We start from the raw sequence: 26,311 nt of genomic DNA on the forward strand, positions 1-26,311 counted from the left end.
TCTTCTAGGCTTTTCTATTGCAATGCTGCAATAAAAATTCATGTACACATCTTCTAGTGCACGTTGCATATTTGTAGAGTTTCTCTAGTTTATACGCCAGATGGGAATTGCTGGATTGTAGCAAATGTGCTTGTTTAAATTCTTTCCATGATGCCAAGTTGTTTTCCATTTGATTATAAAATGTGCCACTATCAGAGTGTACCTTTCCTCACCAAAGTTGTAATTGCCAGATTTCTAACCTATTGTCCATTTGGGAAATTAAGTAGTATCTCATTGTATTCCTAATTACTATTTTCTGTTTACTGTTGAAGTGGATCATTATTTTATGTTTAAAGGAATTTGTGTTTCCTTTTCTGTGATTTGTACCTTTTACCCATTCTATTCAGTTGTTTTCTTTTTCTTGATTTTTAGAAATTCTATGTATGATGGTAATATCAGTCCTTTGTCATTTATGTTTATTCAAAGTATTTTCTCCCAGGTTGTAGTTTGTCTCATCACCCCTGGACTGAACGCAAATAGATTTTATTTCCATAGAGTAATTCCATATAATACAATACTCCCCTTTATGTATGAAGATGGTATTATTATACCATCCATTATTATTAATTCAGATAGATACCAATTTTTTCCATATAGTGCTGATATATCCAGCTATAATTCCTCCTCTAACAACCAGTTTACATTCATACAACTCCTGGGCAGGGTTATGAATACAGACTATAATTATGCAAAAATACTAAGCTAATATATAATTTGAATTAATTCCATGATTTTGGTTTTTTTTTTTTTTTTTTTTTTTTTTTTTTTTGAGGCGGAGTCTCCCTCAGTTGCCCAGGCTAGAGTGCAGTGGCATGATCTCAGCTCACAGCAATCTCCACCTCCCGGGTTCACGCCATTTTCCTGCCTCAATCTCCCAAGTAGCTGGGACTACAGGCGCCCACCACCACGCCTGGCTAATTTTTTTGTATTTTTAGTAGAGACAGGTTTTCACGGTATTAGCCAGGATGGTCTGGATCTCCTGACCTCGTGATCCACCCATCTCGACCTCCCATAGTGCTGGGATTACAGGCGTGAGCCACTGCACCCAGTCAATCTTGGCTTCTTTAGCAAGATTTACTATTTTAATTTTAAGTGCACAGATGATGATTTTTCTCTATTCATGTATAGGGGAAGATACACTTAAAATTAATCCCAAATTCACCCTACATTGTATCAAAATTTCTGAAACATTGGAAAATCTATGTCCATGGTACTATGTTAGTGAGTACAGGAATCTTCTCTTCAATAGGCCAAATATTCATCATTTTACCTGTTCATCAGCCATGTATAAGTCAATATAATCCACTTCATCCTAGCATAGTCCTAGATTGTATACCTTTTATATTCCATAAATTAACATATTTGAAAATTACCTTTATGTAATGTATGAGAATATATTTTATAGGACATAATATATTTTTATTTTTAGAAAAAAATTCAAAATTCAGAGAATAGCATAAAACATGTAAACACTGGGGTTATTAGCAGATCCCCTTTGATATTTTTGTGTTAATATAATAAAGTTTTGCAATTATTCTTCTTCCTTTACTTCTAACTCAATTTGAATATCCCACCACTTAAAAAAAAATGTTTTATTTCACTTACCACCCTTACAAATATTTTTAGAATATAACGGTATAATCTTTCTCAAGATGTATCATTCCATCACATGCAGTTAATAAATGTTTACTGTTCCAGGTCCTATGAAGGGAGCGATATATATATATAATTCATGATGTACATCTATCTCTCATGTACACATTGTTTACTATTCTGTAATGGCACATAGAAAATAACTGATGGACTGAGTTGTGAGGCTAGCTAAGTTGAAGGTGAAAATAAGCCATTTGGGGTGATTTATTGGTGGTCTCCTTTAAAAAAAAATGTCCTCAAAAAATTGTCCTCTTCCTGTATTCCTTCTAAAAATGGTCACTTTTTCTTTCCATGAACAACAAAATACTTGGAAGTAAAATTAAGCAATATTAGAACATAGTATTGCTTTTCTACTTTATAAAAGGAGAAAGACTAGTTTTGACACAGTAAATTGCAAACTATCACATGAAATTTTCCAAAATGTATTGGCTTTGTATGAGATATTAAGATATTGAATCCACACCTAAGAGAATAATACATTATAGTTTTCTATGCATCATCTTTATTAAGGCAATTAAAAATTAAAAGACACAAATATAGCTTATATTCTTACTCACTGTCCCTTCTCCCATATGCTCTTAATTTTAAAGTACCAACACAGGCATCCAACAAGTGCAGTTGCTTTTGCAAATAATACTTTATGTTCAAGTAGATGTCATTTTCTACTATTTGTTCACTGTCAGTTTAATGCATTTTAATATTATGTGTATTTTGAGCAACACTAATTCTATATATTTCTGATTCACATATACTGTAATCATCAGAAAACAGGTGTTTTCAGAAAAATTTCACGCCCAAAAATATACCGAGTTTTTAAAAAAATATTTTAACTACATTTCTTTTTTCTTTTAGTTTAGTTGTTTTGTTTCATTTAGTCTTGCTTTTGTGCTTGTTTTACTTTTGTTTGAAAACAGGAAGGGATTCCCTGCCAAGAGTAGATCAACTAAGAGCAAACATGTTGAATTTAGTTTAACATCACAAGCCCTGGAATTTTGAGTGAGTTATAACATGAATACAATCCCCATTAATTAGATTGTTTGGATAAAAATAGAGATTTGAGAATGTTAGAAATCCAGCTTTCTGCATGGTTTGTTCTTCACCACGGAACCAGTTTCCACCCTGTTGACACATCTGTACATTTTTCATGCCTGTCCTATTATTACCTGACTTATTCGTGGGTGTAATCTACCAACGTCAGCGTGGTAAATTACGAGCAGCAGCTTAAAGTAAACATCATTTACTCCTAAGAAATTATTTCCATATCACCCTTGGTTTTCTGCTTGGCATTTAAAAAAGAACCCTGCCCCCTTCCCACCTTTTTAAAAATAATCACCTGTCCTACATTTGAAATAACAAGGGCCTGCATTTCACCTCCTCTCGTCTGAGTGTGCCGTGCGCGGTGCTATGATTTATGACCTGCGCATCCGACACTCCCCATGCACTAACAACATGGCCGCTGCGTTTGAAATATATGCCCCAAATGAAAGTAAACACAACCTTATGATAGTCATGTCAGCACACAAGGAATTAAACACACACACGTTCTAATTTTTAGCTTTTGTTTTTGTATTATCTTTAATAATAGCGAAAACAGGTGGAGATCTATAAGTGGACAGATTTCGGATACTAGACAACGGCTCTAAAGGGAATCCTGTCGCCAAGAAAAAGGCGCATGGATATTTGGCAGACCGTCAACGTGGTTTCCACTAGTACATGACAGGGACTCATTACGGGCTTGCTGTTGCCTGTAAGCTGGTTTCTCTACCATCAACTGCAAGGCCAGAATGCCTGGTTCCAGATGCTCCCGCCAATTGACCGTAAAATTGCCACGCATTTCTGGCCAAGCCTGAGATTTTAAAAGCGCTACCCCCTCCCCTCAACACCCAAACCCCCAATTCCCTCTGAAAAGCTGCTCATTATTCTTCCTTTGCCCCCTGATCTAAGAAAGAAAAAAAAAAGAAAAAAGAAAAGAAAAAGAAAAAAAAAAAAAAACTTACTTCTGGAATCAATTAGAAATGTCTGCCCTTGATGAGGTTTGCACGTGAGTTTGGAGTTGTGAGACTGTGATAGTGGCAGCCAACAGCTGCAGTTTCAGGTGGTAAAATCTGAGAAGGAATTTTCCAGGGTTTATTTACCATCATAAAATTTTTTTAAATAGGCAAGACATGCAGGGAGACCGTCTTATATGCCTTTGAAAGTGAAGTTAAATTTGGATTATGTATTTATTTTATCCACAGCGAACAAACTGAAGATCTATGATGGGGCGATCTTTCGATTTCCCTTAAGAGTCTGTGTGAAATGGTTCTAAATACTGGAAATAGAGGTCCTCTTGCTAAAGGTTAATGGTAAAAGAGCATTTGTTATTTCTTCTGTCATATTAACTGTTTGACAAGTAAAGAGTCAAGGTTAATAGAAATCAAATCCATTTTCTGAAGATAATGTGAATTAACAAACTATTTATTTCCAAATACTAATTTAAACGCTCTCTGGGCTTTATTATGTCAATATGACCCAACTCATATTTACTGTATGACAGTACATATTCCACATGATTCATAATCTATAGTACTGTTCATCTTTGTATTTTAACACTTTCTCAATGATTTATTTAAACACATTTAAAAATAATCTACATAATATGTTTGCCTACTTTTTTTTTTATCACTAGCTATATACTTATCTAAGATATTTTTTAAAAAGAATTGCATTTGATGAGCTGCTATAAATTTATTTTTATTTATGTGTCTGCTTAAAATGTAGTAGCTACTGTTGCATGAAAATGTCATTTTCCTAAAGTCAAATTGAAAAGCATGGTAACAACTCAGCTATCTGGATTATCACCTGGCACTTCCAAGCATTTAGACTTTTCTTACAAGATACGATGTACATTATATGCACATGATATCCTTCCTAGATGTCTGCTTTTTTCTTCTGCTGGCTAAAAATCTGAGGCAATTTTATATGCACATTTTTATTACTAATCACTCATGCCTTTAAGAAATGCTATCAAATTCTCTTCACCCCTGAGAATCACTATTAAATACAGAGGTTGAGTTTCCTGAACTACCTCTTACTTCTATAATCAAGCTAGAATTTTAAGCATATGTTATATCTCTTTCAACTCTTGCAATTTCTTCTTACATAATGGTGGAGGGAGGTGAGTAGGGAAGATTTTGTTTTTGCTCCTCTGATATCATCTACATACTTAAAGACAGTAGAGATAAGTTTAAATTTGCATTTTCATGAGGACCATTTCTCGTTATGCAGACATTTGCCCATGATTTGTTTGGTTTCTAGAATGAAGATCACTACCTGCTATAACTAAGTGAATTCAACCTTATTATCAACTGTACCTAAACTATACTACAATTTTATTATAGCTATCTAATAACTTTTAAGTAGGCTGGAAAAATTAGCTGCTCAGAATACCTACTATCTCATGCATGCCACAATGAGCTAAATTTTGTTAAAAGGCATTTTTTGCCTAATAACTTGCTGGGCAGAGTAACACATACTAACAACAACAAGAGCAAGGAGAAATAACACTGAACAATGTTTAATTCCTATTTCTCCAAAATAATGCCTCATTTATTCCTCTCAATGTCCTCCATATGCTCAGCACATTATTGGTAAGCCAAACTTCCTTTTATTGAGATAAAATAATGAAACTATACACAGCCTTTAACAATATTCTGGAATTTACTTCCCTGTGATCAAATTGTCACAGAAAGGAAAAGTTGGCTAATTTGTTCATTCCTTTCCTCTGAGGTAAAATGCCCCTCATGCCAGCTTTTCCTAAATATGTTCAGATCTAAGAACAAAATCCAGCTCTTTTTGTTGAACCCATGAACAGTTGAAACATTCTCACTTGGGAGAAAACAGAAATTTACTCTCTCTGACTCTCAATATGTGTTTTCTTCCTAGGTATTAGGTGTGACTGTAAGCTCTCTAAATATGAGAGAAAAGCAGCTAGCTACCAGAGAATTACTGTTTAAAACTCTTATCCACCTCTAATAACTTTGCTGTTTAAGCGGCGTCACCTTCTCTACATGCTTACATACTCCAAGGATGGATACAGATTAAAAGCTAATATGGATTTTTATACAATTTTTGCTTTTATGTTAACTGATTTTATATTTGCTGAATATTTACCAAAACTCAATATTTATAAATAATTTTATTTGATTTAGTGTACAGCACAAGAAGGTATAATAATATCCTCCCTGCAGGGTGTTTGTCTATGACACTATCTGACACTAGATTGGTCTATCCTTAAACAAGTATTTAATTTACTGTGATGAAATGGAGAAAAAACTGGACCCAGTTTCCAGAAACACAGTTAGTATAAATTAACATTGTGAGAAAAGCCACTTAATTCTCAGTTTCACCATTTGTGAAATCAAGAGAATAATCAGTGTTTAATATTTCATATTGGATGTGTGATATAAAAAAATTAAGTAAATAGTTATCATTTGTTCACATTTCATATGGTGTGGCTGTGTCCCCACCCAAATCTCATCCTGAATTTTAGTTCCCATAATCCCCCCATGTCATAGGAGGGACCCAGTAAGAGGTAATTGAATAATTGGGGGAGGTTACTCCCATCTTGTTCTCATGATAGTGAGTTCTCACCAGACCTTATGTTTTAAAAGGTGCTTTCCCCACTTCACCTGACACTCATTCTTTCTTCTGCCACCCTGTGAAGAGGTGTCTTCTGCCATGATTGTAAGTTTCCTGAGGCCTCCACTGCCATGCAGAACTGTGAGTCAATTAAACCTCTTTTCTTTAGAAATTATCCAGTCTCGAGTATTTCTTCATAGCAGCGTGAGAATGGGCTAATATACCATTCATATATTACTTCACTGAGAAGAATAGGATTTCTAGGAACCTGTGAGAAATAAGCGTAGAAGTTAGGTCTATCAGATTTTTTTGGTATATGGTGTTTAAGCACATAAAAACAAAATGGAGAGAATAGTGATTCTAATTCTACTTTTCAAGATTTTAACTGTGTCTCCATGTAATCACCACCATGCCCTTTCAACCTGTAAAGTCAATCTATAAAAATGAATAATCAAAGTAGACAAAAAACATTTTGCTTGCTATAAATCTGGAAAGGATGGCACTTACAGTGGTTCCAGGTAAGTTAAAATGAACTCAAATTGTCAGAGGGGAGCCAGGGACAAATTTGTTATTGGGAGAAAGTTGGATATTGAAATACCAAAGCCAATATCTTTGATGTAAATGACAACAGGTGTTAAAGAAGGTTTTCTGAGAGTCCTTGTGCCAAGAACTGATGATAGGCCTGTATATAAAACATTTAGCAAGATGATTATTGTCCATGTGCCTCTAGTAAAAGCTTCCAAAGGTATATATTCCTTCCATGTTGTACTCATAAAGTGTTACTTATAAATCATTGAGGTGTCACTCATAGAAAGAAGTCACAATGTGAATCACATTAGTGGTTTATAATAAGCATGTGGAAGTGTTTAATCAAAATGCATTAGGCAGCTAATTTAGAAGAACTTTGAGGTTCTATTTTCCACTTTTTTATTAGTGACACTATGTAGAAATCACGGTGCAATTTTTTTTTCAGTCTGCTAAATATTCTTCATATGATTGCTGAAGGCTATGGATAACTTTTGCATGTGATTTTCATTTGCTGTTCAACCCACCAAAATAATGGACTTATTTCAACCTGCAGTGGAGCATTTAGCTACAGCTTATTCCATTGTTCCATAGGAAAACCTTCACGTGAAAGGCAGAGTGATGCTATACTCATATTTAACTCTAGTAAAAACAGCCTTAAAAAGTAGATCCTCTGACTGTACAGATACATTAGTGTTACAAAGCAGAAATGGAAAGAAATTAGCCAAAGCTATAGCAGAAAAATACAAATTTGAGAAGAAGCATTGCTGAATAATTATAATGGATATTCCAAGGCATTTAATTTTACTTAAGATTTTCAAATTTGTGTTACGGTCTTCATACAGCTTTCTTTCATTTGATCCTGAAGTCATTTTTTTTCTGGCAATATCATTTTTCTGGCTTCTTTTTTCCTATTGGTGCCTAAACAGTTTCATGTATCATTCAATGCAATTTCACTTGCTTATCTCTGGCCAGGATCACTTTAAGTAGAATGTGTTTGACTTTAGCACTATATTGATGTATGTTGATGGGGGTTTCTCCCAAGACAAAGGATACAGATGAATGAGTTCAGGTGTCCTTTGGAGTTGGAGTTGAGTCATTAGGATATGGACCTTTGGGAGAACACGAGTCTGTGCTAAACTATTCCTTTTGGATTACATGTCAATGGGGATTCTGTGTTCTTCCCATCTCTGATATAATATTACCATTAATACAAAAGGGCAATAACATCATGATAAACATCAAAGGTACCGTGGAAGATCAAAAGTCACGAAGAGTAATAGTTAACTTCAGGAAAATGTCTTTGAGATCAAGAGCTGAGTAAACTATATTTAGTAAGAGTAAAGGCAAGCAAAGTTATAAGCAGTTGCTTTTGACATAAAGATAAGGTTTATCTCCCATCAATATCCTCCATCTTGTGTCAAGGTGATGGTGATACTGTATTTAATAAAGTATTTATATAGACTGCATTTAATTTAGTTTCTTATCAGTCAACAGGTTCCAGACTGAAACAAACTCAGGAGTCATAAGCTAAATACAATACTTGGTTATACTTTGCTTGATCTGCACAGAGCTATTTATTTTTAAATTAAAATTTTATAGTTTACCAGTGTTTTTAAATCAGGAGATTATAAGAACTTGGATAGTGGTTTCTCTTGAAAAATTCAAAGATCTGGCCACACCGAGCCCACATTTCCTTGGGACATCAATGAGTTGGGACTGAGGACGTTTTTGAGTCATGAATTGTCTTCTAGGCTAGATTTTAATTATTTTAGGCTATAAGACATCAAGTAGGCTAGACATATAGAGGAGACAGATAAAATTATAAATCCCTGTGGCTTTCAGACATAGAAGTAAATAACGAACTTTCTGTCATGGATTAAAGAAGCATGTTTAAACATTAGATGAAAATAAATGGAGCTGTTTTCAGCTTTCATCAGTTGTGCTATTTTACAAGTGGGAGAAACCTAATTATCTAGTTTGGCATTTACAATTTACAAATGTGCTCTGTCTTTAAGAGGTTAAGTTTCCTGACCAGTTACATGGTTAGTGAAGAGCCAGGAAATGGATTCAGGCCCTTTAATATATGTATGAATATATGGTTGTATGTGCATACAATTGGACAGGAATTATACACAAAAAGAGGGTAACATTGGAATCCTCTGGGGAGAAGAATTGCAATACAGGAAAATGGATAGAGAAGAGAACTTTTCACAGAGTCATTTAAAATTTTATTCATCTTAATATAGTACCTACATTCACCTTAATGTATTACCTACTTATATTCAAATGGATATAGAAAAGAACTTTTCACAGAATCATTTAAAGTTTGATTCACCTTAATGTCGTACCTATTTAAAAAAGAGCATATATTTACACTCCAAAAAGTCATTTTTCCATGAATGGGAAATAAGTATAATACATAAAATATAAATTTAGATATACAAAATAGTTACTTAAAACACTATTAATTTAAACAAGTGGATCTAATTTTAAAATCATGATAATAATAAGATACAGTTCAATTCAGACAACTTTTTTTTTTTTTTTTTTTTGCTTATATTCAGCACTAAAATAAATGTTTTCCAAAGCCATATATTGCTTAGGGTTCAAGCTGATTTTTGGATTTAGCTCTTGAATAACTTTTAAAATTAACATCTTGATTAAAATAAAATGGTTGGATATTTCTGAGTATAACTTTTTTATTGTATTTTTTTTTTACTTTTATAAGATTTGTGATAGAAAAATAAGGAGGCTTGAAGTATAAAGAAGGGTGACAATACTGTGTTCCTTTTACATAGTATTATTTAAGAAAGATAAGTGAAAATAAATATCAATTGAAAACACCCTAATGAAAAAGGATTAAATAATGGCCTGTTTTACAATTAAATCCTAAGCACAAAACACTTGAAACACTATAATGTTTAAATGTTGGAAATAGGTGTTATGAAAAAACGAATCTACAAAGCCCAAGTTATTTACTAAATAAAGTACTTGGGACCTAGACCAAATAATGCTGTCACCTCTTTCCCGATGGAATTTGAGTGATTACATCTGTCTTAGCAAAAGTGGTTTGGTTTATCTTAATGTAGAGTCCATGTAATGCTTATATTACATTGTTTACATTGCTGATTGAAAGTTAATATACTGTGTATACAGTTTGAGATGCCTGCTTCCAGTTTGAAAAGCATAGCTTTTATATGGCAAAAATACTATCATTTGGTTTCAAAACTTATCTGAATTTAACACAATTTTTGGCTATACCAACAAAATGGGAATCAGTGTTTTCTTGATATTAACAACAAAATGTACTTCAATGACTATCTCTTTGCTTTAAAAGGAAAATGTTCAGCTATATTGACCAATAATTGTACTAACGCTTTTAATAAGGGTTAATATATTGGACTTAAAACATTGATGTTTAATTTCCCTCGCTCGGATTAATAGATCCATCCATTACTCACATACTCAAAAAAATATTAAGTACCAATTTTGTGAGGGAATTGTTATCATAGTAATTAGGAACAGAGAGTCAGGACTCATACAAATCGAGGTCCTGGCTTTGATATTTATCAGATGTGTGAATACAGATAAGTAAGTTATCAAGCTGTCTGCAGATAATAATATTGACCCTTTAGGATTGTTGCAATAATTAAATGAAATTCTGTGTAGAAAGAGCTCAGGGTAGATGGCAAATATTTAAAAATTGCTAACAACAACATCATCAGTGCCAAGCATCAAGACAGATATTGGGGAGAATGTAGCAAATTAAACATTTCCCCAGTCTTTAAGAATCTGGAGGATCAAGTAAAATAGTAATTACACTAGAGCTTGAAAAATGCTATGTTAATGTTATGCACAGCACACTCTGAAAGAACATAGAGGGGAAACAAATAATCCAGCTGTGGCATGTGATAAGATTTCCTGAGGTGGTGATTTGTATCTTGAGTGTGAGTTCACCATGTTCCTTTCACAACTGAAGCGTGTGAGGGAGGGCATCCAGACGAAGCTTGGGCTAAGACCAGGAGTAGAGAAACTGCTCACTGTGTTGGGGAACTGAAAATAGTTCCTTAGGGCTGAAGTGTTCAGTAAGATGGGAAGAAAAGCAAAAGAAAAAACTAAAAAAATGATGAAGAATGATATCAGAAAATGCTGTGTATTGAGTGTACTTAAGGGACTTGGAATTTTGTTCTCAGGGCATTCTGTTGATGTGATTGAAGAATTTTAAGCATAGGAACCATTTGATTAGATTTGTATTTTTGTGTTTATAAAGAAGAAATTGGTGGAGGTAGGTAAAGACAGGAAAACCTATTACAAATATATTTTAGCAAACGTGGAAAGATGTGACAGTGGCTTGAACGAGGACAGTCACTCTTAAGGATAGAGGCAGATAACCAGAAAATGGAGAGATTTAGGATAATTGATCTCATTCTTTGCATATCAAGAAAACAACAGTCTCAATAGGGAGTTAAAACTAATCAATGTAATAGAATAAGGTAACACATTCAAATAAAATGTTGACAAATGTTTTATTTAAGTTTAGGGATATATTCAACCAATGAAAAAGCATCATACTACTCAAATGCATTTACCATATTTCTAAAGGAAAAGTCTTCTCTTGAAAGCAAAGAAAATCTGCATCCACATGCTTTTGGGTTTTTTGTTTTTGTTGTTTGTTTTTGTTTTTGTTTTGAGATAGGATCTCACTCTGTCACCCAGGCTGGAGTACAGTGGTACCATCCCGACTCACTGCAGCCTCCACTTCCCAAGCTCCAGCAATCCTTACACCTTAGCCTCCTGAGTGGCCGGGTACAGGCATGCACCAGGATGCCTGACTAATTTTTATATTTTTGGTAGAAACAGGGGTTTGCCATGTTTCCCAGGCTGGTCTCGAACTCCTGAGCTCAAGCAATCCGTCCGCCTCAGTCTCCCAAAGTGCTGGCATTACAGGAGTGAGCTACAACACCCAGCCTAGCATCCACGTTTTAAGTTTTAAATTATAAAATGTTTTTACTATGAATATTAGATCTAGATAGAAAACAATTGGTCCTGTTGCAAAATAAGCTGCTTTGACAACTCAGTAAGTGTTGCTTTAGCTTTTTGGAGAAAAGACTAAACATTTTTAAAGCAATTAGTACATAAATATTGTAATTATATATTTATGCAATTTATTTATTCAACAAATATTGTTGAGTGCCTTCTATGTGCCATACATTGTTTAGATGCTTCAGGTATATCAGTTACCAAAAATATGCATCATTTTCTAAATGAGTAATCAAGAAATTCTTGACTTACTCTCAAACTTGGAATTTTATATTTTTAATTTATATCAATCCCCGTGTCTGACAAGTGTCTATTTTTAAGTTCCCATATCTGTAAAAATAAAATGATAGCCAATGTCTTCCAGTTAGTTTTATGGATACTTAAAGGGAAATATTATTATTGTTTCCTACATCTCATTTTCCTTGTGTACATGAGAGAATGAGTACAAATTTCAACTTTTAAACTATGTTTGTTTAAGACATACTACAAGAAAGGCAAGTTTTGTCCATTATTTCAATACTAGGTAATAAATGGATCTCTCTCCTTCCCTTTCTGTGATTCAAAATCACTTTTGAAAGGTAGGCACTAACACCAAATACAATTTTATTAGAGGCTTTGTGGTTAATATTACAGCAAAATGTAAGCTGAAACCACAAAGCTCATGTCATTTTCAAGAATATACAGAAAAAAATAAAACAGCAGTGAGATGAAGCAAAGAGGTTGGTAACAAGCTGTGAATGTGACTCAGAATTTTGGTGTTACTCTTGTAATTTGATCCTTCGAATTATATTTCTATACCTGATAGTAATAAGTCCTGAAAGACTAAGATATTATAAATGCCAAAAAGTAAACCTGTATCTACTAAAAATTCTTTTAACTGTTTCTCCAGCCCCTTTCATTCTAAAATTTCTTAATCCTAAGATTTGGGGCTGTCTGCCTTATATTTCACATCGCTTAGAGGTATCCTGGGATTGGGATAAAAAATGAGTTAAATATTTGACACAAAGTTGTCTATAATTATTTCAGTAAGATATTGAAAGCTTGAGTTAAAATAAGGGTGAATAGGAAGGTAAACTCTTTGGCAGAAAGGGAATTTTCTGTTAAAGATATTACTACATTCTGTCATTAAAGGGACATAACAATTAATAAAAAGAATTGATCATTTTACAGTGGCGATTGGGGAGATACATTATCACACCAATATACAATTGAACATGATGTCTTCAAAATCTGAATATCATATAAATTTTGGATTCCAATTGTTGCTACAGGAAAATATAAATGTATAAATTTTCTTACGGTTTTCCATTTGTATAATATTAGGCACCTTTTCAGATATTGCCAGAAAAACATTCATAAAAGGGAATGACACTACTATTTACTATCAAAAGTCTGCTGCATTCTAAGTATACATTTTCATTTACTCCCCACAGAGGCTTTTAGTACCTATTATTAACCGCACTTCTCAAATGAAGACGTTGAGGCCCAGAGAATTAATGAACTTATCCAAAGTCATGCAGTCATAAGTTGTAGGGGTAGAATTCAGATCAATTTTCTGTCTGTATTTTTTTTGCAGCTATATCATACTCCCACATAAAGAGTAAAAACCATGACTATGTTGATCAGAAAATTAATACAGATGATAATTCTTTTTCTAAATATGTATCTAATGAAATAAACTTTTTAATATATATTTGTACAAAATCAGGAGAGAAAACCCAAATCTGTTAGTCATAAAATATTTCCATTCCAAACATTGGTATTGATGAACCTGACTAAAACCTTGAAGAAAATGATACAATGAGGTTGAATATAAAGCCTTTCTCTCGATATACTAGCAAACCTGGTTCTGACTAATGGGAGGAGAAAAGGGATGGTTTGGATGGGCAGGGAGTTTACCAATGAAGTCATTAGCAATGGATTTTAAAGATGAACATACTTTCCTTCAGTACAGAAGAATTTGGAAAACACTTATGAATTCATTTCAGGTTGATTTTGGAACAACAATTTTGACCTTTCTCTCCCTCCTTTGTTTCCTGATCTTCACAACATTGCACACTTGCAGCTTTTACTCCTGCCTTACTGACTACGGCTTTCTCAGCTGCTAGAGACTTCTTTTCTTCCCAATCTCTAAGTCTCTTAGTGTTTCAGGACTTAATCCCCCCACCCTTTTTTTTTTTTTTTTTTTTTTTTTAACTCTGTGGTTATCTACTCTCAGCTTACTGGAGGCAATTCACTCAGTCCCATGAGTTTAAGTGCTTTCTAAGTGCATCCTATGATTCATCCTGTGACCTAGGCAGAAGACTTGAAAGCAAAGTGAGCATTCATGGCGGGATACTGATAAGGTTTGGCTGTGTCTCCACCCAAATCTCATCTTGAATTGTAGCTCCCATTATACCTACATGCCATTGGAGGGACTCCATGGGAGGTAATTGAATCATAGGGCAGATGTTCCCGTGCTGTTCTCATGATAGTGAATATGTCTCATGAGATCAGATGGTTTTATAAAGGTCAGTTCCCCTGCACACAACCTCTTGCTAGCTGCCTTGAAAGACATGCCTTTGCTCCTCCTTCGCCTTCTGCCATGATTGTGAGGCCTCCCCAGTCATGTGGAACTGTGAGTCCATTAAACTTCATTCCTTTATAAATTACCCAGTCACTTGGGAATGTCTTTATTAGCAGCATGAGGAGAATGGACTAATATAGTAAATTGGTGCTGGGTGGTGGTGTGCTGCTGTAAAGATACCTGAAAATGTGGAAGCAACTTTGGAACTGTGTAACGGGCAAAGGTTGGAACAGTCTAGAGGGCTCAGAAGAAGAAAGAAAGACATGGGAAACTTTGGAACCTCGTAGAGACTTGTTGAATGGCTTTAACCAAATGCTGATAGTGATATGGACAATAAAATCTAGGCTGAAGTGGTCTCAGATGGAGATGAGGAACTTCTTGGGAACTGGAGCAAAGGTGACTCTTGTTATGCTTTAGCAAAGATACTGATGGCATTTTGCCCCTGCCCTAGAGATCTGTGGAACTTAAAATTCAGAGAGATGATTTAGGGTATCTGCCACAAGAAATTTCTAAGTAGAAAAGAATTCAAGAGATGACAGAGCATAAAAGTTTGGAAAATTTGCAGCCTAATGATGCAGTAGAAAAGAAAAATCTATTTTCTGGAGAGAAATTCAAACTGGCTGCAGAAATTTGCATAAGTAACGAGGAGCCAAATGTTAATCACCAAGACAAGGGGAAAATATCTCCAGGGCATGTCAAAGACCTTCACAACAGCCCCTCCAGTCACAGGCCAGGAGGCCTAGGAAAGAACAATGGTTTCCTAAGCTGGATCCAGTACCCTCCTGCTGTGTGCAGCCTCAGCACTTGGTGCCCTGTGTCCCAACCCCACCCCCCTATAGCTAAAAGGGGCCAAGATACTGCTCAGGCCATGTCTTCAGGGTGTGCCAGCCCCAAGCCTTGGCAGCTCCATATGATGTTTGTCCTGTGGGTGTGCAGAAGACAATAATTGAAATTTGGAAACCTCCACCCAGGTTTCAGAGGATATATGAAAACACCTGGTTGTCCAGGCAGAGGTGTGCTGCAGGGGTGGAGCCCTCATGGAAAACCTCTGCTAGGGCAGAAGGAAACTGTGGGATAGGTGACCCTACACAGAGTCCCCACTGGGCACTGCCTTGTGGAGCTGTGAGAAGAGGGCCACCATTCTCCAGACGCCAAAATGATAGATTCACTGACAGCTTGTACTGTATGCATGAAAAAGCCACAGGCAATGCCAGCCCATGAAAGCAGCTGGTAGGGGTGCTGTACCCTGCAAAACCACAGAGGTGGAGCTGCCCAAGACCACAGGAAGCCATCTCTTGCATCAGAGTAATGGGGATATGAGACATGGAGACAAAGGAAATCATTTCAGAGCTTTAAGATTTGACTGGCTAGTCAGATTTCGGACTTCCATGGGGCGAGTAAACCCTTTGTTTTGGTCAATTTATCCCATTTGGAACAGGTGTATTTACCCAATGCCTATACCTCCATTGTATCTAGGAAGTAACTAAGTTGCTTTTGATTTTATAGGCTCATTGACAGAAGGGACTTGCCTTATCTCAGATGTGACTTTGAACTGTGGACTTTTGAGTTAATGCTGAAATGAGTTAAAACTTAGTGGGACTATTGGGAAGGCATATTTGGTTTTAAAATGTGAGGACATGAGATTTGGGAAGGGCCAGTGATTGAATTATATGGTTTGGCTGTGTCCCCACCCAAATCTCATCATGAATTGTAGCTCCTATAATCTGCACATGTCCTGGGAGGGATCTAGTAGGAGGTAACTGAATCATGGGGATGGATTTCCCATGCTGTTCTCATGATAGTGAATAAGTTTCATGAGATCTGATAGTTTTATAAAGGGCAGTTCTCCTGCATACATGCTCTTGCCTGCTACCATGTAAGACATGCTTTTGCTCCTCCTCTACCTTCCATCATGATTGTGAGGCCTCCCCAGTCGTGTGGAACTATGAGTGCATTGAATCTCTTTCTTTTATAAATTACCCACTCTCGGTTATGTCTTTATTAGCAGCATGAGAATGAACTAATACAATTACACACTGGGAGATGGAATCTTACTGCAATTATGGGGATGAAGGCATTTTGTTTTCCTCTGCAGTTAGGTGAAGCATGCAGTATTTAGTCCCTAGCCTGATACAGGTGCTGAGCAATAGCAGCAGCAGTGGAGATTTCACAAGAATATTCCCAGCAAGTAATTATCATATGGGAATACATGAAGGGGCCTTCCTATTGAGGGCAAATCTTTTAGTATGGAAGTAATCTGCTGCTGAAATAGACCTTTGTGACAGGGTTAAGGAGAGGATGGCTGCTCCTAATTTTATTTTTAAAAGAACAAAACATATAAGCAAGGTTTTACATTGTAGGTTCAAGTCATAAAAGAGGGGAAAAAACACTGAGTAAATAATGTATGATTGATTTATAAATAATATGACTTATAAATGGTCAACATACTATATAATACCATGCATTTATAATATATAAATAGCAAATAATATGTATAAATAAGAGTTATAAATGAATGGCTTATTTGTGTGTTTGTTTATTTGTTTGTTATTGCCCTTATTTCTTATCTCTTGACCTGCAGAGTTTATGTAGCCCCAACTTTGGTATGTAGTAAGAAGTCTCTGGCACCTCTAAAAAGCTGACTTTGAATTTTGTCAAAGACCTTTTCTGCATCTATTGAGATAATCATGTAGTTTTTGTCTTTGGTTCTGTTTATATGCTGGATTATGTTTATTGATTTGTATATGTTGAACCAGCCTTGCATCCCAGGGATGAAGCCCACTTCATCATGGTGGATAAGCTTTTTGATGTGCTGCTGGATTCAGTTTGCCAGTATTTTATTAAGGATTTTTGCATCGATGTTTATCAGGGATATTGGTCTAAAATTCTCTTTTTTTGTTGTGTCTCTGCCAGGCTTTGGTATCAGGATGATGTTGGCCTCATAAAATGAGTTAGGGAGGATTCCCTGTTTTTCTATTGATTGGAATAGTTTCAGAAGGAATGGTACCAGCTCCTCCTTGTACCTCTGGTAGAATTCAGCTGTGAATCCATCTGGTCCTGGACTTTTTTTTGGTTGGTAGGCTATTAATTATTGCCTCAATTTCAGAGCCTGCTATTGGTCTATTCAGGGATTCAACTTCAAAATTCAACAGCCCTTCATGCTAAAAGCTCTCAATAAACTAGGTGTTGATGGAACATATCTCAAAATAATAAGAGCTATTTATGACAGACCCACAACCAATATCATACTGAATGGGCAAAAACTGGAAGCATTTCCTTTGAATACTGTCACAAGACTGGGATGCCCTCTCTCACCACTCCTATTCAACATAGTGTTGGAAGTTCTGGCTAGGGCAATCAGGCAAGAGAAAGAAATCAAGGGTATTCAGTTAGGAAAAGAAGAAGTCAAATTGTCCCTGTTTGCAGGTGACATGATTGTATATTTAGAAAACCCCATTGTCTCAGCCCAAAATCACCTTAAGCTGATAAGCAACTTCAGCAAAGTCTCAGGATACAAAATTAATGTGCAAAAATCACAAGCATTCCTATACACCAGTAACAGACAGAGAGCCAAATCATGAATGAACTTCCATTCACAATTGCTTCAAAGAGAATAAAATACCTAGGAATCCAACTTACAAGGGATGTAAAGGACCTCTTCAAGGAGAACTACAAACCACTGCCCAGTGAAATAAAAGAGGACACAAACAAATGGAAGAACATACCGTGCTCATGGATAGGAAGAATCAACACTGTGAAAATGGCCACACTACCCAAGGTAATTTATAGATTCAATGCCATCACCATCAAGTTACCAATGAGTGTCTTCACAGAATTGGAAAAAACTGCTTTAAAGTTAATATGGAACCAAAAAAGAACCCACATTGCCAAGACAATCCTAAGTCAAAAGAACAAAGCTGGAGGCATCACACTACCTGACTTCAAACTATACTACAAGGCTACAGTAACCAAAACAGCATGGTACTGGTACCAAAACAGAGATATAGACCAATGGAACAGAACAGAGTCCTCAGAAATAATACCACACATCTACAGCCATCTGATCTTTGACAAACCTGAGAGAAACAAGAAATGGGGAAAGGATTCCCTATTTAATAAATGGTGCTGGGAAAATTGGCTAGCCATAGGTAGAAAGCTGAAACTGGATCCTTTCCTTACTCCTTATATGAAAATTAATTCAAGATGGATTAGAGACTTATATGTTAGACCTAATACCATAAAAACCCTAGAAGAAAACCTAGGTAATACCATTCAGGACATAGGCATGCGCAAGGACTTCACGTGTATCACACCAAAAGCAATGGCAACAAAAGCCAAAATTGACAAATGGGATCTAAGTAAACTAAAGAGCTTCTGCACAGCAAAAGAAACTACCATCAGAGTGAACAGGCAACCTACAGAATGGGAGAAAATTTTTGCAATCTACTCATCTGACAAAGGGCTAATATCCAGAACCTACAAAGAACTCAAAGAAATTTACAAGAAAAAAATGAACAACCCCATCAAAAAGTGGGCAAAGGATATGAACAGACATTTCTCAAAAGAAGACATTCATACAGCCAACAGACACATGAAAAAATGCTAATCATCACTGGCCGTCAGAGAAATGCAAATCAAAACCACAACGAGATACCATCTCGCACCAGTTAGAATGGCAATCATTAAAAAGTCAGGAAACAACAAGTGCTGGAGAGGATGTGGAGAAATAGGAACACTTTTACACTGTTGGTGGGATTGTAAACTAGTTCAAACGTTATGGAAAACAGTATGGTGATTCCTCAAGGATCTAGAACTAGAAGTACCATGTGACCCAGTCATCCCATTACTGGGTATATACCCAAAGGATTATAAATCATGCTGCTCTAAAGACACATGCACACGTGTGTTTATTGCAGCACTATTCACAATAGCAAAGACTTGGAATCAACCCAAATGTCCATCAGTGACAGACTGGATTAAGAAAGTGTGGCACATATACACCATGGAATACTATGCAGCCATAAAAAGGATGAGTTTGTGTCCTTTGTAGGGACATGGATGCAGCTGGAAACCATCATTCTCAGCAAACTATCACAAGAACAGAAAACCAAACACCGCATGTTCTCACTCATAGGTGGGAACTGAACACTCGGACTCAGGAAGAGGAACTTCACACACTGGGGCCTATTATGGGGAGCGGGGAGGGGGGAGGGATAGCATTGGAAGTTATACCTGATGTAAATGACGAGTTGATGGGTGCTGACGAGTTGATGGGTGCAGCACACCAACATGGCACAAGTATACATATGTAACAAACCTGCACGTTGTGCACATGTACCCTAGAACTTAAAGTATAATAATAATAATTAAAAAAAGAGCTGACCTAAAGTCTTAAAAGTAATTAAGTTGAACATCCCTAAGTCAAAAATTCAAAATCTGACATGCTCCACAATCTAAAAATTTTGAGTACTGATATGATACCACAACTGGAAAATTCCACACCTGACCTCATGTGACACGTGATGGGTCACGGTCAAAATGCAGGTGTGTAACACACAATTTATTCAGCCTTTCCAGGGAAAAATAAAATTATCTTCAGGCTATGTGTATAAAGTGTATATAACATAAATGAATTTTGAGTTTAGGCTTGAGTTCCATCCTCAAGAAACCTTATTGTGCATATGCAAATATTACAAATCCAAAAAAAATCGGAACCTCTAAATACTTCTAGTCTCAAGCAACTTGGATAAGGAATATTCAACTTGTACTTATATCTGTGCTATGTTCATTCCATCTATGCCTCAGTCACAGTCACTTGTTGATATCCAATAACTTATGGGCTGAATTATAAATTTAACAGATTATTTACCTTTTGCTAAGTATCATTAATGAATATAGCAATTCCTAGAGAATGAGGCTAAAAATTATTATTGATACTTGGTTTAAAAAGATTGCTTAAAAAAAATCATGCCCTCATTAACTAATGTCATTGGATTAATGATAGCTGAACACAGGAAGTTTTGGGGGGATTTTTGCCTAAGGTATTTTCTTTAAGGATAAAGGGATATTGGTATCCCTAGATTTTTACATCATTTTCATACAGGGGTGGGAAAGATACTGTAAACAGTCTATATAACTTTAATACATTTAATTTCTTCAATGGAACTGCCCTAACATTCTGCATAAAAGGCAGCAAGCCCTATTTTTCAATAATGAAAACTCATCTCTGACATAAAATGTTGCACATTGACCAAGTGTGGAGTAGACTCTTCTGACATAATTCTAGCTGACCAACCTCTGGCATTATGTTTGGGTTTTGTTAGATATACGTATATGCATAATCACACTGTATAAGCAGAAGTACTTAAATTAAATTGTATTTATCCTTAAATAACTCCTTGTTAATTACAACCATGTCTTCAAATTTTAAAAAAATGATAGCATTCCATTCGGATGTCTAATTATGTAAATAGTAATAAGTATGATTTTACACAAACTTTGTCTTCTGTGTCAGGGCTTTGTGTGATGAATTCTGGCCCTGTAGATATTTTTGCAGGCCCCTCAGCATGAATTGTTCAACTATTATTCATGATCTGGGATATTTCTCCCTCTTTCTCCTATCTCTCTTGTAGGACTTACTCATGGTTAGTCTGGTAGGTGATCACTATTGCTTGAAAGAGCTATAGAAGAGCAGTGGTTTCCATAGCCTGCACTTCCACTACTGCAGTCACGTGGAGAAATTATAAGGTGCTGATTCCAATACATAAGATCTTTAGACACAAACTTTCCGTGTGTTTCTACTGTTTAGCTAGGTATAAAAATGTATCTGCAGAACTGAGGCTGCACCCCACTTGCCAACCAACCTTCTACACCCCACATTGTTTGAGGTATAAATGCTTATTTTACCGTTAAACATATAAAAGACACTGTGTAGTTTGTATTTTGACGAGTGAAGCATGTAAATTGAAGGTAACATTGAAATGCTGCAAGATTAGAGCACCCTTTTCCAGAGGAAGAAAAGTGGCCAGTAGTTACAAGAGGTTAAATGAGTAGTACAAGTGGAATGACAATTTTGGGAGTAAATTCAACTAGCTGTATATAGCCCTTCAGTCCTTCCTCCCTTTGCACAGTGGTAAATCTTTAGAAATATTATATATATTTTACTAATGTGTCATAAAGTTGTTTCAATTTTTAGGAACTACAGCAATGCTAGGTCTCCCAGTACCTGAACAGAGACTGCATTGGGGAAAGAGGAAATTTGTACCTATGGAAGACTTATGAAGGTACATTTCTATTAAACGTTGACTTTAAATTAAATAACCTAAGAGGATCAGAGCATCACAATGCCAAATCTCAAAAACAGAAACTTAGCTGCAAAACTTTTTGCTTAACAATAATTTGACTGATTAGAATGCAATTATATTGTCCTTATCTACAGTTAAAAATAAATCTATATAACTTTTAAATGTCCACCTATCAGATGAATGTGTAAAAATTCACCTTTTCTTGTCTGGGTGTTGAAAATGTTCTGCAACTTGGTAGCGGTGATAGTCACGTAACACTGCGAATACACTAAATGCCACTGAGTTGTATATTTTAAAATGATTAATTTTATGTTATCTGAATTTCACCATAATTTAAAAGTTTATATTATTATGCAGAGAAAACATAAAATATACATATTCAGGAGTTTCTAGATGCTAAAAAGCAATTACCTTTGCTCACATACATGAACATATTCTAAAAGTAATTTATAAAACATTCCTTTCCACCTGAGATAAAGTTTTGGTCACATCTTCCCTGGAGCCATCCCAAGTCACTGCTTAATTACAACCCCAGATCACCTGTTCTGTTTGCCTTGGAGATTTTCATCGCTTTCCTCAGCTAATTGCTGCAGCTAAGAATCCACTGGAGAGAAGCTTCCTTTTGCTAGTTGGAGTTGCAAAGGTGGAGCCCAGGTGCCTAATTTGTCTGCCCCTGCTTAAAAGGGTTAGCAATCTGGTAAATGTAAGAAACAGCTGGTGAGACTCAGCAGTCGCTGCACTCAGAAGCAGGTGGACAAAGACTGCTAAAGAGATTTTTGCCCCTTGACTGATGCTGCTGTTGCATTTTGTGAACCTATTCCTATCAAGCATTAGGACTGTTGAGGGTGAGCAGGTGGGTTGCAGTTGGCCCTCTCATTTTCCCAGGCAGAAATATAAAGAGCTCTTCTCTGCATATGTATTGTAGTAGTGAATTTAATCAGCTTTCCCACCTGCCCTTTTCTCCAAAATCCTTTGCTCAGCTGGGAAGATCACTGGCAAGGCAGAGATAAATAGCTGAGTAGCTGGGGTTGATTTCAAGTGTCTCCTTGAGTTGTGCAAAGCTACCAGACACTCTTCTGCTTTATGGCCAATCATTCCTCTCATTGCCTGTCCTCCTCCCTACAGTCTCCCTCTTTCCCGGGCATGATTGAGAATATGAATTATATAATTCTGAAATATATTCTGTTATTAAAAAGTAATTTTTGGCTTAAGGTCTTCCTTCTTGCGTATTTCCTGCATTATTCCAGTCTTTGGCACCATTTTATTTTTGAATACAAAGGAATTTAGAAAGAGTGGTCGTGTTTGACTCCAAACTTTAGAAAGCCTGTAGTTGCAGTCTAAACTTCTTCCTCATGCAAAAGTCCTTGTTCCTTATCCCACAGATTCAGGGATGTGACATTTTGCTGCCCTGATAAAATGACCCAGGAATTTTCTTTCAAGAAAATGTGATGGCATATGATATTGTGATATACACAGTTACATATGTTTGAGTGCCCCCAGGGAGGGCACTGGAATGTTTGACAATCTCACACATGTTTTCAGATGTTGAAGTTCATGAACTTTAAAGGACCAGGTGTCAAAATGGTTTTGTTTATGTGGTTTAGGAAAATTACTCTGTAGTCTAAATGTAAATACAATCTAGGCCGTCTTGATTTGCCTGAAATATATGTAGAGCATGATAAGCAATTACTTAATAAATGCTTTTTTAATCATGTAATTTTTATGACTCAGGACTCACTAGCCATGTTGAAATTAGAAATAACACACAGTTTAGTTTCTCTATGACTTTCCCAAAATGTATCAAAACACACAAAGGAGCAGAATTACAAATACTTGATGAATATAGCAGCCCATATTCTACAATCTACAGAATATGATTGATATATTCAATGGCACACATTTAAATGACAATTGAAATTTCCCAAACTCATTTACTAGGAACATGCAATTGTGTAAAATATTTTCTATTCAACAGCAGTCCTTCTACATGGATCAGTAAGATTGATTTTGGGATTCAGGATGAAGAATAACAAGTGACTGTGATGAAAGTTAATGGTGTTTTATTTATTTATTTATTTTTGCCATATTGAGTCAACTGATTTTATAGAAAAGTACAGCGTTCACCAAATTTAAAGAAAACAAATAAACCTTAAAATAGTATAGCTACTTTGATTTAGTTGGCATTGAGATTTTCTAAACAAACAAAAGAACTGGGTGGACATATATTTGTGATAAGAGCATAGTTTTTTTTTTTTTTTTTTTTCTTTTGGTGGATGTGATGAATTTCTTTTGCCATCATAATTTGTGCTGTAAATTGAAATTAAATGTGTTAGAAGAGATGACCTATAGAAATTTTGGGGGAGTATGTGTTATTTTCTTTTCACATGAATGCAAGAATTTAAATAAATAGAAAGAATAGTAGTAGTTGATTTAGCCTCCCATAGCAGACAGCCTCTTAGCTTTCAGATTATTGTATATTTTTACAGGGCTCCAGGTCATCAATGTATTTTGGCCTAGATCTTCCACTTATTATGATGTGTTTGTAATGATGGGGATATATTAAAAAGTCAAACTAATTTCTCTATGGATTAGTTTTAAACAATTGTAAATTCCTACATTTGGTTTAGTGTGATCTATTTAAAATAACACAAAGACTACATTTAGATTTTGGTGACAAATCCAAATATTGTGAATGGCTACTGAAACCACAACTGAAGAAAGGTAATATGTAGAGTGTACATTGCTACCGTATTATCTAAGTTGTGGATGTGAAAACTGAAATACATTTATCTACACATGCTATAATAAATCTTAATAGTAACTGGTATGCAGAGAACATTTCAAAGGTAGTGCTGGCCAGACACAAGTCGTTTGGCAGTGGCCTTCCCTAGTATATATTTTCAGGGCCTGTCTGCAGAAAGATGCTGGCAGGTTTACCATGATTTCTATTCCAGGTGATGGATTTCTATCCAAGTAAGCGAGTGACTAAATATTTTCCGGTGGAATCTAGGCACCATAAAATCACTGAAGCCAAATAAAAAAGTTGTCGACCTTTCTAAAAAAGTAATTAGAATAGCTTTGCATACCACTATGACAGAAGAAATATTTCCACTTAGATCACCAAATATTTAAATGGGTTGAACTTAATTAGATCAAAAAAGAGTAATATGAATTTGCTGCCAATATTTTCTTTTATCAGCATTATTAAATGTCTTTTTGAATTTTCATAAATTTCCAGAAAACTTCCTATTCATTAACAACAGCTAAATGCATGAATTCCACATCCAGCTCTATCCTAACCCACTGAAAACTCATGCCATCGCCACTTCAGCTGATTTATTTTACACAAAATCAGTTAAGAAATGGAACACTTTACATTAGTTTATTTGTGTTACTCTAAGCAATTAGAGATGAATACGCTTTCCCAAGCCATACAAATGTGAGTCTCCCTTTGTGGCAGGTTGTTTAAATTTACAACATAAAGCTAGCATTTACATCTCCAATAAAATCCAAACAGACATTTAATTTTGGTGCATGACTTTTCTGACTAAAATAGAGCCAGTAAAGGCTCTCGGACAGCTCTTATTGTTCTTGAATTTGAACAAATTGGGGATCTGTGAATTTATAGCTAGGTTTTGCTCTACTATTGTTTAAAATATAGCACACATGGAAAACACGCCATGGGTGTGTTGTAATTCAGCTTTAATGATGTAACACTTGGTTTCAGTCAGTTGTTGGAGTGCTGTAAGTGACATTGGTTTTGTGCTTCAGACATTGCATGTAACTTAGCAATTATAGTAAGGCTTTCAATAATGGTTGTTGGCGGGATATCCGCAAGTGAAGTCATAGCAATTTTGAAAGAGAAAGCTAATAAAAATACACCTGCCTTGTAGTGGAAACTGAGCCTTTAATATCTCTGCTTTGAAGTTGGGCAAAGCCTTTGGTATTAACTAACAGATATTCTGATGAAGAAATAATCTACTGCCCTAGGGAAAAGCAAAGGATTGAAGTTCTAACAGATCGCTGTTTTCTAATCACCTACGTTTTAGTCACTTTGATATCACAGAAGGAGAATAGAATGAAGGGACTTATTTTTTTAAATGACCCAAAGACAGAACTACTTGAAAGCAGATAATTGTAATTGTAAATAAATAGCAGATGCATTTAAAAAAAAAATGACTCAACAAGGTTATAAATAACACTTTTTTGATAATTTTATATTGTTAAAAATTTCAGAATGATTTCAAATTTTACATTTCTATATATCACTTCAATATGATATTTAGCATTTCAAATTTACTTTGTGAATCCTTATTTTCTCTTTACATCTTTTCTTTTGTGACTTTTAAAGCCATTTGTTATGAGTTCTTTACATATCAAAGGAAATAACAAAATATAGGCACTTGTAAAAGTACTTTTTACATCGTTTAGAGAATTACTGCCTTCAGGAATCTCCCTTGGTGTTGTGAAAAATAAACTTCTTCCATTCGTGAATTGTTTCTTTTACATTTATTTGGACTTACTTGTATTCTATAGTAACTTTTAATAAAAATTTAAAATA

General features: G+C 35.4%; 1 protein-coding gene across 4 annotated transcripts in view; it reads left to right on the forward strand.

The window, feature by feature from the left end:
- Positions 1-26,311, forward strand: part of AGMO (alkylglycerol monooxygenase) — a 348,253-nt gene that overhangs the window by 200,006 nt on the left and 121,936 nt on the right. Inside the window, exon 13 of one of the 4 annotated variants that reach the window (XM_028845994.2) lies at positions 6,345-6,422. The exons of the other annotated variants lie outside the window; for them this stretch is intronic. Within the exon in view, the coding sequence (XP_028701827.2) occupies positions 6,345-6,395 (51 nt within the window). The 3' untranslated portion in view covers positions 6,396-6,422. Of the gene's footprint in view, positions 1-6,344; positions 6,423-26,311 lie in introns of those variants that run through there. 4 annotated transcript variants of the gene reach the window in all.

This window comes from Macaca mulatta, chromosome 3 (genome assembly GCF_049350105.2).
Source record: "Macaca mulatta isolate MMU2019108-1 chromosome 3, T2T-MMU8v2.0, whole genome shotgun sequence".
Lineage (NCBI taxonomy): Eukaryota > Metazoa > Chordata > Mammalia > Primates > Cercopithecidae > Macaca > Macaca mulatta.